The following is a 14,197-nucleotide window of genomic DNA, read 5'->3' as shown; positions in this document are numbered from 1 at the left end:
ATTGATGGACCTTCGGCACCTTGTTTGAAATTCTTTCGCTTGTACCCCCGCTAAAGATACGGGTGAGTTTTTAGTTACAGGCCCTTGGACTATTTTTCTAATTATTGGAACCTCACTGTCGGGATGACCTAATTCTAATGCCTTTTTAAATTAGAGATAATACTTTTTAACAGACTAACATCTGTGTAAATATGCAAACTTTAGGACTAAGGAGACACATCCCTCAGTCAATGGGAAAACTGTATTATGTTTTGAACTTATACACGTCAGCTGTCTGCTTGTTTGCTATGCAAAACACTTCATTTTACTTTTTGATCAGAATTATTAGTAGAACACCATACTTATTACTGCCTAATGGAACTTTTATTCTGCAGCTGTATTTAATTTGCAAATTGCAAAATATTACTGTATGACCAATATGTTACTAGATGATACGCCTTTGTTAAGGAGAAATAAACCTTATTGTTGTATAATAAACTTTGGAATGACACCATTTCCAATTCAAATGAATAGGAAAACATTTATTTAACACTTTTCTATACCGACCTTCAAGGTAGAGACCATATCAGGTCGGTTCACATCGAATAGGGGAACTGAACCAAGAACAGTAACCAAAACAAAAGGTTGAACGTGAAAAAGCAAAGTTACATTTAACAGGGAAATTAAACTTGGAGGCATAGACTGCTGGAAGGAAGGAAAGGCTAGAGATAGCGGAGAAATTATTAGTATAAACATAACATTATAAACATAGTATAACATTATAAACATTAAAACATAACATTATAAACATGGTATAAACATAACATTAGAACAAATCAATGAACCGTAGATATGTTTAGTTTTAAAAAGAAAAAGTAATATACAAACCAACAAAAGCAAGGGCATTAGTTAGGCCTGATACTGTGGAGCTGCATCCCTCTGTTTGAAGCTAGAAAGGAGGTCATTGTAAATAACTATTTGGGACAATTAGCCAAATATGTAAAATGTTATCCTGAGATTCAGAAAATCAGCCTTAAGTGGCCAAATAGCAGCAAATTGGCCATAATTGAGTATAGAATGATGCATTTGTAACCAATCCAGCAAACAAGCCATGGAATTAATTTTTCTTTATTTATTAATTTGCATTTATACCAGTTTTCCACTGTAACCGATCCAAGTGGTAAACATCGATTGTAACATAAAATCAAAACAAACATCAAAATTGAAAGTGGTGTTCAACTGTGATAATTGCAGAATATAACCCACTACTTCCCCCCCCCCATTACCGATTCCTATACAAAATCTGCCAACCAAGAAGCAGAGATCATCAACCCTCTGTAACTACCACAAAGTCATCCAGTGTTTTACCACTTGTCTATCTCATCAAAAAAGGTGCAAAGTGAAGAAATGGCGCCAGCGCTACCTTTGCCCTGTCATATGACATATGCCATATGCCGGCGCGGCCATACGGCCGGCGCCATTTTGCAATACGGCCCTAGTGCATGAGGTCGCTCCCGGACCCCCGCTGGACTTTTGGCAAGTCTTGTGGGGGTCAGGAGGCCCCCCCAAGCTGGCCAAAGGTCCCTGGGGGTCCAGCGGGGGTCCGGGAGCGATCTCCTGCGCTCATGACGTCGGGGGACAGGAACCAAAATGGCGCCGGCGCCATTTCTATTAACACAGCTGTGGCCCGAGAGTGGAAGATCACACCGGGACCCCCCCACTGGACCCCAGGTAATTTAAAACATTTTGGGGGGGTTCGGGAGGGTGGGGGATTTATTTTAAAGGGTCGGGGTGGGTTTTAGGGTTGTTTTAGTGTGCTGGTTTTCCCGCCCTCCCCCTTCCCCTTCCCCCTCCCCCGATTTACGATTTTTGACGATAAATCGGGGGAATTCCTATTGTATCGCGCCTCTAACGATGTTTGACGATTTAAAATATATCGGACGATATTTTAAATCGTCAAAAAACGATTCACATCCCTAGCAGACATGATAGTGTAAAAAAAAAAAAAGGGCAACAGAGAAGTCTTGAAGCATAGCACAACCTAGCCATTCCAAAAGGCCTATCCTAGTTAACTGGGATGGATGTTTCCTACTGGTGTGCAGTTCAAATTATAGTTCTGCACAGCCTTCAGAGGAGAAAAGAAGCCATTAATAGAACCTTTTTAATAGTTTTCAGATTTTCTTCTAAGTTTGGTAGCAGTGACCACAAGCTGCAGCCAAATGATAGGGATACCATCCTTAACGTCCTTTGCTCCATTTTGAGCCCTCAGCCTTATGTATTTATATTTATATATGATTTTATATTCATGTGCTTATTCTTCCCTAGTGTGACCTTGGTTTTGAGGTCAGTTTGTTTTGTGCTTAGCTTGCATTTTGGACAACTTGGCATTTGCTGGGGTGGGGAGGGAAACGGGGTTTCAATACTTCAGTTTACTTTTTTTTTTTTTTCAGTTTTCTCTTGATTCATTTCTTACATGTATTTATATACAATTTATTTTAGGTGTGTTGCGTATTTTGTGTTATTAGTGCATCTTGGGTAGGGCGACACATAACTGCAAGATTGTTGACCACTATAGCTTCCCCGATAGACTTCTCAGAGAGTAATGCTGGAGAGGGAACTAACAGGTCTTTTTGCAAGCTAAATACTAATTTATAGAGAAAACAATGTATTACTAAGTCTTTCACTGAAAGGTTATTTTCCCCTGTTATTGGCATACAATACTGTCCTTTAGCTTTTTATGTCCTAACTCTCCTCCCGAGGAACATTTGAACCTGGCAGATGTTTGAGCTGGCTGAACTGATATACTGCTTTAATTCCAAATATTTGTCTGACTCTTAAAGGAGAATTATTGTCTAATCCTATTATAATCCTATGCGTAGCTTCAAGCAATCAGATTATGTTGATTTCTCATATCAAGATGTGTATGCTACATTTTATTATCCCATCCTCCTGACATTGAAAGATTCATTTTATTTAGTGGTGATGTCATTGGTGGCATAGACTGAATTTCATATCACTGTAAACCCAGTGAAATAGCAGCTCTGGACTTTTCATTCATGGGCATATGGCGTTCTTCTAACTGATAATATGCATCATATATGCACAGTGCTATTTCACTGAGTTTATAATCTATGTTATTAATAGTAAACAAAATGACTCTCTCTTTGTCAATTGGCTTGAGCAATAAAGCATTACATGAAATCTTGAACAACAGAGAAAATTAAATTTGTTTAGCTGTGTTGGTGCTACTTCCACATCCTGCAGCTCTAGCTGAAGTAGGTCTTTTTTCCTTCAATGTTATTTCAGAATGGTTTTCTATTTAATACATCCTTATCCTGAATGTATTGAGATTTTCTAGCTTTTCAGTAAATAAGTGAGTTTTGAAATATTGTATAAGAACATAAGATTTGCTATCCTGGGTGAAACCAAAGGGCCATTAAGCCCAGTATCCTAGTTGCCTCTATATAATGCCAAAGGTGAACTAGTCCAGTCAAAGATCTTTATATTTCTTGTTTAGAAATGAATGGGAGCCCCCCGACCGAAAGGTAGATACACGCAAATTCCGTTCTGAGCCAAGGAGCATTTTTGAATATGAGCCAGGAAAGTCATCTATCCTTGAACATGAAAGACCGGTAAGAGGACATATTTGTCCACATGGAGAGAATTAATTGTTGCAATAAATAATGACAAATTGTTGTGTTTGAAATGTCTTTACTCTCCAGCACAGAACTTGAATTTCCATTTCATAAAGTAAGTTTAAGTCTTGGTTCTCCTGAATACTCAAAGTCAGTGGTTCTCAACTTTGCTTATACTTAGACCCCCAATGTAGAATATTATGGCCCTCCCCTTCCAGTCTTAGTGGTTTACTTAAAATTCATAAAAACATTAAAAATGTGTAATTTTCTCTCAACAATGGCATTTATAGGAGAACCTACCTGTGTTTCTTTCTGAATATATTTTTGTCCATTTCCTTTATGCCATTGTAAAATCATGTTGGATTTTGAAAGTAGAACTAAAATTACACTACTGACTGCAGGCCCATCCAAAGACATGCACACAAAATATTACATGTTGATAATCTTGGAATTTATTTTCAGTAGAGAATCTCATACAGTTGGTTGACATGATAATTATATCCTTAAGATATAATACAAATAAAGGAAATATTTCATCTCCCAACTCACCTTAATAATGTACACACAAAAAGGGGAACTAAACAAATATATCATAAGCGCTTAACATAGTATTCACAAAATATCTTTACATTCAAAACAAGTTTATTATGGCACCTCTAGAAAGGTATTAGTACACTTCATGCACTTTCTATTAGCTGTCACATAATTTATTAATAAATCAATTTATACATTACATATATAATTGAAAACATTTGAAAATATACCATTAAAACCCATATCTGTTAAAAAGTACATGCATAACTAAAGCACATACGTACATATTAGAACACATTTACACAGAACAATAATCCCCTTAAGAACACTACTACAGTTTTAATATTTGTCTGAACATTATAAACTCTCTTTATTTTTTCATTCTTCAATCCACCAGAATATTGAGTACTTAGGAAGGTCACTGTTCCTCTGCAAAAAAGATTTCACACATTTGAAATAAGAAATGTTATACACTCATTGCATTCCTGATTCCCATTTTGTACTTTTTCTTATAAAAGAATCCATTCGTGGCTAGCTTATTATTTAAAAACCAAAGCTGAAAAAGCAAGCTATAATGTCATAATTTGGACAGTGATTTCCTTCATAACCTTAATATATAGTCACTTGTGTAATCAATAAACATTGTATTTCATTGCAACGTGAGAAAGCAGTGTTATAGTATACCACTCGTGGGGCACTGGAGCATGATCCAAGAAATGATAAGGCAGACTTATTCAAAAAAGAACAACTGTGCTCATGTATGACATTAGCCCTTTGTTTCTTATACAATGCCATTTTCTTCTTTTAAAATCTGGTACCCCTAGCAATCCCATATGAAATAACTGGAAACTATGTTTGGGGGTCATGAGTGACAGACTGAGACATTTTGGTTCGAATATAATATTTTTCTAATAACTTGATACTGTTCAATCTATTGCTGAAACTGATAAATGACTTAGTACTGGTATAATATACAGTATCATGAGGAAGTGCTTTACGTTCTCAGGGGATGTTTGTACAAAAGTCTCCTGGTGCTGGGCATCTAACACATTACACCATATGCAGAATTGTGAGGGGGCAATCCGGACAGCTAGAGGTAGCATAAAGCTACCAAGAACACAGTTTGATTCCATGAGCTACATTAAAGTAAATACTCAGGGATCTATTTTTCTATAGACAAAGAATGGAAGAAGACTTCTAGAAAAACATAGGTCCTAAGTGATCACAGCGCCATGAAATGAAAAAAACCCAAAACACGATACCATTCTTTGCAATGTGTTCTGGATTCTTGAGATCTGGGTTTGAAAATTATACTGAATATGCTGAGATCACTCTTTTTGTCCTGTAGCAAGAGCCAGAAGGGACTATGTCTTTGCTCTGTAATTTTTTTCCTTCTGTTAAGCCTCTCCCCACTCCATCCCACCCTACTCGACTCCAAAAGGTAATCAGAAAACCAAGCTGGAGTATGAATGCATTGTTAAAGGATTGAAAGTGGCAATTTCAGGCACAGTGTAAAGTCATGCTTGTTTGTAGATTGTAACGAACCTGATTCTTTGCAGACTGAGATTCGTTTTTTTCAAACTGAACTTATACAGAAATTATCACAAGATGCTTTTGGCAAGGTGCTTTCCAGAGCGCCTACTTTGGATGTGACCAGTGGGGCCTGTGAGACTATAAAAGTGCCTGTATATCCACACATTCAGATAATTTTTGTGTAGATTCAGTAAGACGTATCATAACTTGCAAAGAACACAGTTCTCTTCTAGAAGACTAGAACAAAGCACAGATTATGATGACATACTTGCAGAGCACCGTTCACACCGCATACTGTCATTATATTAAAATTACTACTAACGAGCAAATCTTTTATTTGGAACACTACAGCCGTCTAGCTGCAGAGATGAGATTTCAATCTATTTGTAAAAATACAAACTATCAGTCTGTCAGTTTCTGTCAAGAACTCCACAACTGCTGAAATGCAAATGAAGTCCTGTGCCTTCAGGCTTGCATGTTAATGCCTGTGTCTGCCACCTGGCTGAGGCCCGCTTTCTTCTACACTTTCACAAGGACTATGTAGCTGCTTTCTGGAGTAGTTTCTAACAGATATCCTCCTGTGACTGTGGGCAGCATGGGTGCCGCCTCCTGGCGCTCTGCAGACATCTGACAGATGAAGCTGTGACTAATATCGCTTGGTGCATGGCAGGGTTGCGAGCTGTGAGGTTCTTTACACGCATGCGAACCAAGAAGACTAAAATGTGCAGTGACGGCTTGTGATGCGATCACTAACTTGAGTCTCCGTTCACTGTCTGGTGTAATCGGTGAACCATCTTACCGTTCACCATCACCATCATTCCCAGCAAATACTACATGCGAGAGTTTAGAGTTACAGACTTGCAGCCTTAAATTGTGGCCTCCTATCAAGTGCATTAGCAATACCCTACTTTATGATGTACTACAGAGCTTGAATTTGCTTTGCTGTGGCTCTACCAGGTATTCCTTGCCATTTCTCAGTCTTTCAGAAAGCACTGAATTTGTTTCTGGGAGGTGGGAGGAATTTGTTTCTGGGAGGTGGGAGGAATTTGTTTCTAGGAGGGTGGGATACAAGGTGGATTTTTCTGACAGTTTTTGTCCAGTATTGATTCCATTAAGAATGGCTTTTTTTTGTCCGATGAACAGATGATGCATTGAGTGAATCAGCAAGGAATGAAGAAAAGAAAAAAGCAAAGTTGATCACTGAGCTTATAAAGCAGCTGACAACATCCTTCAGTATGGGGCTGTCCAGGTGATCCCCACAGCCACTTGGATTTTCAGGATATCCACTATGAATATGCATGAAATAAATGTACATATGCTGGGTCTCCAATGTATGCAAATGTATCTCATGTATATTCATTATAGATATCCTGAAAATCTGACTGGCCGAGGGATCACTGGGACAGGGTGGGGAATTAGTTCTTTAGCCCCTGTCTAACACGCACGTACTGTTTTGGATGAGATTATTGAAATGAAAGAGTTAAGCTAAACTGCTCAGTTATTTAATATTGTTAATATTCATCAGGAGATCAAAAGTTAAATAGATTTTAGAGTCTTTCCCCCTGCTGTTTCGACAACTACAACTAGATGTTATATTCAATGACTGCCATGTGCTTTACTGCATTCTGTTTTTTGGGGTATAGTATGAATTAACATCATTTGACAAACAGCTCATCTGAAATCATCTGTCAATACTATGCAATGAGAATAAAGAGGAACCTGAACACAAAAGCTGATTTCCTGAAAATGATGTAATTATCATAATTCCAGGCAGAAATCATTTCTTCAATACAATAGGAATAACTGCGGGCTGAGCTAATAAAAATAATTAGTAATATATTCTGCTTCTTTACCAAGAAGAATTAGGAAATGTAATTCCTCTTTTGGATAGATATAAACTGGAATCTTAGTAGCTTTTATTGGACCAACATAACAGTAATCAAAAGATGTGGTCCAAGAGCTTTCAAGACTACACTGTTCCGTTTGATTTATTCCTATCTTAGTCTAATAAAAGGAATCCCAATTTACAGTTTTCTCCAGGATTAGGGCTGTTACTAAAACTCTGCACTACAGAATGGACTGAAGCATAAGTGCATTTTTGCAGGTTAAGTAACATCTTATTACAGAAGAAGGCTTAGGCTGTTCCCAGATCCTTGGGATTTTTATTTCTTGAGTGATTATTTTCAGGTTTTTAGCTAGACTTCTTTTCTTACAGCTGTTCCTAATGTGTGGGCCTTGGAGATGCTCTGTGTGTAGATGCAAATAGTTGCCCTCTAAGCAGGAGATGGGGGGAATCTTGAGCTTTAAAAATGTGCTTTGCTATTCATTACAATATCAGGTAGCCCAGTGGAGGGAAATGCACTTTCAAGAGCAATAATACAACTCCGCTGTTCAAAAGGATTCTAAGCAGGAGAGATGGAGGGGATAGAGCAGGGGTCGGGAACCCATGGCTCGCGAGCCAGATATGGCTCTTTTGAGGGCTGCATCTGGCTCGCAGACAAGTGTCGCCACACTTTCCCGCTGACCCAGCTGCTCCCCGGTCCTCCTCCGCCCGGGCTTAAAATGCTGTCAGCCCGGGTGGAACGCGGCAGGACAGCTGGAGTCAGCGGCACCGGCGTGCTTTCTTCTTCCCCCCCCCCCCCCCCCCCCCCCGCGGCCCAGAGGAGGAAGTGGAGAGTATCGGGTGCGTGCGCGGCAAGAAGAGGCCACGCTAGTGCGCTCGGCATCGGCCCGAAGAAAAGAAGACTGCAGCACGGCTCGAAGGAAAATGAAGAGGTTCAACCGCGGCCGATGGGACTCCGCGAGGGCTGAAAATGAAGAGGTTAGCATTGGGAGGAGGCTGCTGCCGCGAGTTCCCGGGGTGGGGGAGAGAGAGAGTGAATGAGTGAGCAAACACACATGCTTGCTCACTCATTCACTCTCTCTCTCCCCCACCCCGGGAACTCGCGGCAGCAGCAGCAGCCTCCTCCCAACGCTAACCTCTTCATTTTCAGCCCTCGCGGAGGCGGAGTCCCATCGGCTGCGGTTGAACCTCTTCATTTTCCTCCGAGCCGCGCTGCAGTCTTCTTTTCTTCGGGCCGATGCCGAGCGCATTAGCGTGGCCTCTTCTTGCCGCGCACGCACCCGATACTCTCCACTTCCTCTTCTGGGCCGTGGGGGGGGGGGGGCTGTGTGTGTGTGTGAGAGTGAGAGATTGCATGTATGTGAATGATTGAGAGCCTGTACATGTGAAAGATTGTATGTCTGTGATTGAGAGCCTGCCTGTGAGAGAGAGAGAGCATGAATGTAAGTTTACCATTGGGAACCTGTATGTGTAAGTTTGTGATTGAAAACCTGTTTGTGTGAAAGAGTATGTGTGTATGATTGAGATCCTTTGTGTGTGAGAGAAATCATGTGTATGTATGATTAAGAGCCTGTGTGTATAAGTAAGAGAGAGATCATGTGTGTCTGTGTGTGATTGAGAGCTGGTTTAGGTGATGGAGCATGTGAGTATGTGATTGAGAGCCTGTGTTTAAATGAGAGAGAGAGACCATGTGTGTCTGTGTGTGATTGAGAGCTGATTTAGGTGAGGGAGCATGTGAGTATGTGATTGAGAGCCTGTGTGTAAATGAGAGAAAGAGAGGACATGTTTGTAAGCATGTGAATGAGAGTGTGTGTGAGAGAAAAGACAGCATGTATTTATGTGATTGAAAGCCTGTGTGTGTGTGTAAGCGTGAAAAGATAGACAACATGTGTGTAAATGTGTAATTAAGAGCCTATATAAGTGAGAGAGAAAAAACATGTGTATATGTGAGTACTGAGAGCATGTGTGTATAGGTGTGTCATTGAGAGCCAGTGTGAGAGAGAGCGCTGGTATGTGACTGAGAGAGGAGAAAGTTCCAAGCAAACCACCCCACCTCCTGCTAATTCAGAACAATCTCAGGACACCTGGATATCAAACGTTCCCAGGTATGCAGAGCAAAAAAATTTTTGTATCCTTATTATTTTTCATTACTGGGTCTTTGTGTCTGCTATTTTGAAATATTTTGTTGGTATCTGGAAATGTTTTATATGAGTTTTTAATTATTGGATATTCCACTCATCAGCTCTTTCAAAATATGTTCTTTTTGTTAGTACAGTTTTACTGCTGATGATTTTATATTTCTTGATTTGTTTTATAAGGATGGGTGATGTTTCTTTTTTCCTTTGTTACACTGCATACAGAGACTCTGGCTTGTTGCAGTTTCCAATTCAGTTTTTTCTGCATGCTTCTTGTTATGCGTTTTGGTCTCTTTATTCTATGTTAGGTGAGGGACAGCACATGATTCAGGTGAGGTTTTCTGCTGGCGTGTAGTTTCTGTGTAGGACTCTATAGCAGCCTGACTTGGTCCGTTTTCCTAATAGGAGATGTATTGGTGTCTTAAGGCCTGGTGTAATATTTTCAGAGACTTATTGTACTTTAAAAGTGTGATCTTACATAAAATGCACACATTTACTTGTATTTAGTTTTAAACATATTGTATGGCTCTCATGGAATTACATTTTAAAATATGTGGCGTTTATGGCTCTCTCAGCCAAAAAGGTTCCTGACCCCTGGGATAGAGCCTAGAGCAGAATTGTAAAAGGCTTGTGGTGACCTCGCCTGGCTAAGTTCTGAATAGTTTCTGAATCAATTAACTCAGTGCCAAGCCATTAACATACCAGAGCCACTCAGGAGTTGTAAACATCTCTAGTGAGGAACAGCTCCTGCTTTTTTTCTCTGTTTGCAGTTACAGAGGTTGAATTCCAGCAGCCTGCAGATCCACTCCAATGGTTGCTAAACCTTTCTCGCAGAAACATAGCATGTCAGAGTAGTGACAGTAGGTAAGGAAAGCAAAGCCCATTTAGTCTGCCCCTTTCTGAGGCAGTAGTGAGAGCCTACCCTCAGAGCTAAGGATCCTTTAGGCAGTGCGTCGTAAACTTCTAGACAGATTGACTTTTCACTGTATATAATTTTTAAAAAATACTCTGTGCAGATAATTAATGTAGGGGGAAATGCAAAAATGCTAGAATGTAAAAACGATTTACAAAATATCTTATAAAATTGGCATTAAATAGTTATAAATTAATGTTTTGCAGCTTTGCAGTTCTGAGAGTCAGCAAATGAGTAAGCAGAGCAATTTCTTTTGTGTCAAAGAGAAGAATGAATACTTATACTGTAGCATTTAGTCTACCTTATAAGTTGCACTATTGGAAAATAATGTTAACTCTCTATTCCAAAAGCTACTTGAGTGGGAAAGGGTATGATTTAGAGCTGAGATAAAGTGGTGCTCTCATTAAAAATTGTACCCACTAGGATCATAATGCCTGCTCATTAACAGCAGTTTGTAGAGCTTCAAAGCCACCAGAGCTAGAACTATGAGTGCATAATGGAAGCAGAGCAAAGGTACGCATACAATAAAAGATAGAAAGCAGGAAAAGGAAAAAAAATCAGTTTAGGGGGCATACAGCTCAAGAAAAATATTGATTTTACTACATATCAATGGCCATATTTTATGCACTTGGCATATAGCCACAACTATGGCTGGCATATATATGCATTTACTCAACACTATGAAACCCCAAAGTGTAAGAATAACACAAACAAACACCAATAATGATCTCACTTTGAAAATATAGATGTGTGACCAAAGGCTCATATTTATCAAAGAGTATGAATGACGATCATAAAGCACAGGTATAAGCATACTATGAGATGCTTTATAACCTCAACTTTGTACTGGAAGTTTTAATCATCAGTCATTCATGATTTGGATGTAGGTATGCCCAAACCTTTTGCTTATTTTTCAAGATTTTTTGAGCTGCAAATAAAAACATCAAGAGATTTTTTTGACCAGTTTTGTGTAAATAAAATAAAATAAACTTTTCTACATGCTAATTTTTGCACTGGGATAAGGAACATGTCTCAAACATAAATTTTCAAAAGAAAAAAATCAATGTGTGTATGATGAAATGCCCCAGATATTACAAAATGACCTTCTTTCCCAGATGTTACAAAAAAACCTTAATCAACCCGACGTTGCAATGTTTTGGAAGGTTTATTCCTCCCTTCTTCAGGGGAAAATGCAAACACACTGATAAAGCATAACCCAGAAATTTGTCATGGAGAAATGAATGAGATTTAAGGCAGCAGTACTATAATTGAAAAAAACGCTGTAAGTGCGTGAGAGGTAGTCCTTTAATTTTAGAGAAATTTAAACGCTGCCGGCAGAGCAGGTTACAAAATATCAAATAAGCAATTAATAACCATCACAACCTATTCATTAAAAGCAATATAAAGACATCAAATACAATCATATAGTTCCCCCCCCCCCCAGTCTGTACAGAAGTCTATTTTATCTCACCCCCTCCCCTCCTCCTACTTTTCGTAATACCCTCTCTAAATACCTTTCCTCTTCCCATCCTTAAGTATATATGATTCTTATAGAATCTGTCCCCCATAATTGTAATCGTATCGCTTATTTCGCAGGACCTCTTACAAGACCAAGTTAACTACATTTATTTCATTTACCAATGTTTGCTCACTCGTTGTCAATTAGCTTCCTATATACCTCTAAATGCATTCAAATGTTATTCATATGCGTTCTACTATATGCGTTCTTCTAAATGCCTACTATATGCCTCTACTAAATGTGTTCAAATGTTATTCTCATGCGTTCTATGTAACGGTTGTGCCTTGTTTCTGGCCTTCCTTATAAACTGGTACGATGTGCATACGGCTATCGAACTCAGATTACAGATTACAGAATAATCTCAAAACTTTTAAGAAAAATCTAAAAACATGGCTCTTTAAAAAAGCCTTCACTAAAGAGTGTGGATAGTAGAGAATGAAAGTACAAGGTAATGCAGATGAGAATGAATTTAATCAATCCTACTTTTAAGAAGTAATATTTCAAAGCGATAGTAACTCAATAATATACCTGGACTTGACCAACATTACTCAAATAATGATTTTATTTATGAAATTGTAACCGAACTTTATTGGCACCTGTTAGAATGTAAGATATCCTACATTTACTTACCTTAGTCTATGTGCCTATTTGTAAACCGTTGCGATGGTATATAACTTAGCGACGGTATAGAAAAGTTTTTAAATAAAATAAATAAATATAAATATAAAACAGTATTAGAAAATATGTCAGGACTCCCCAAAAGCTTCTGTAATACCTCAACTTTCATAGACATCAATGCGGCTTACATAAAAACAAGTTGTCTGATGAGCCAATAAGGCTTATAATTACCAGTTTTTTTTATTATACAATTACCCACAAGTGCTTGAAGCATGTATTTATTTATTGATATTTGATATTCTGCCTTTTACAAAGAATGGCCTCAAGGCAGATTACAACAATTTATTTTTAATCACATTTGAATCAACTTTACAGTTAAAATTAAATTTACAGTTAGAATAGCATTGAGAACCCAGGCCAGTAGTATATAACTTATAGTCCATTCTCAAATGTTCAGGTAGTTAGGTTGGAATATTGAAAGTCTCTGCAGGGAAGGCCTGACCAAAAATTCATGCCTTAACTTTTTACCTGAAAGTGTGGTGGTATGGCTGAAGGCATAGGGATAGAGTTACCTTGTTCCAAATTTTGGGTGTATAAAAACTGAAAGCATGAAGTCTTGTACAGAACAATCTGCAGAGGCCAGAGAAAAGAAGAGCCATTTGGGAGGATCGGAGTTCTCTTGGGGCCAGTTTATTCACATACTTGAAGATGAAGCAGAGACTTTTGAATTTTATTCTGCTGTTGACTGGAAGGCAGTGCAGTTGATGTAGTAGTGGTCTTATGTGGTCAGTTGCTTTGGCGCCTACCAAAATTCTTGCAGCTCTACTCTGTAAGAGCTGAATGTGTTTCATATGAGATGCATCTCATATGAAACACATTCAGCTCTTACAGAGTAGAGCTGCAAGAGTTTAGGTAGTCAGTTCAGCTGGTGATTAATACATGGATTACAGTAGCAAGCTTGTGTTTATCTAGGTAGTTGTGCAGTTGGCAAGTATGGTGCAAATGCATAAAGTAGGTCTTTACCACGTTAGAATGTATGTTTCTATAATGAGATTATAATCGAGCTGAAACCCTAGGCATCGTATTGACTCCTTACGATGTAAGGGGGTACCTGACAGGGAAGGTAGAGGATGACCTTGATGGCTGATCCAGAGGAGTTCCAATTTTGAGGGATTTCATTTGAGTATATGGTAGCTAATCCATTGGGCTACTTCTGTAAAATAATCATTGAGATTTGGTCGATTTCCATTTTGATGCAGAATTGGAGGTTATACACAAATAATGACATTCAATACGTGATCTATGAGATCTCTGGCTGATTTGATGGTCCGTGCCACAGATTTATTTATTTAAGCAATTTATAGCCCGCTAATCCACCAGTCTCAGCAGGTTACAATTTACATACAAAGTGAATATAACACACAAATTTGACAAAGCATAAGAAAACAATAGCACATAACAAATAAAACAAAGTCAAATAGTTCTATA

General features: G+C 38.6%; 1 protein-coding gene across 1 annotated transcript in view; it reads left to right on the top strand.

Annotated features, from left to right (window-relative positions):
- The window catches only part of SORBS2 (sorbin and SH3 domain containing 2), a 747,676-nt gene that overhangs the window by 484,155 nt on the left and 249,324 nt on the right, over positions 1–14,197 (top strand). The window contains 1 exon segment of the mRNA XM_029586937.1: positions 3,497–3,611. Within this exon segment, the coding sequence (XP_029442797.1) occupies positions 3,497–3,611 (115 nt within the window).

Source organism: Rhinatrema bivittatum, chromosome 1 (genome assembly GCF_901001135.1).
Source record: "Rhinatrema bivittatum chromosome 1, aRhiBiv1.1, whole genome shotgun sequence".
In the NCBI taxonomy this organism is placed as follows: domain Eukaryota; kingdom Metazoa; phylum Chordata; class Amphibia; order Gymnophiona; family Rhinatrematidae; genus Rhinatrema; species Rhinatrema bivittatum.
Note: the sequence above shows the minus strand (reverse complement) of the source record. Positions and strands in the feature narration are given on the sequence as shown.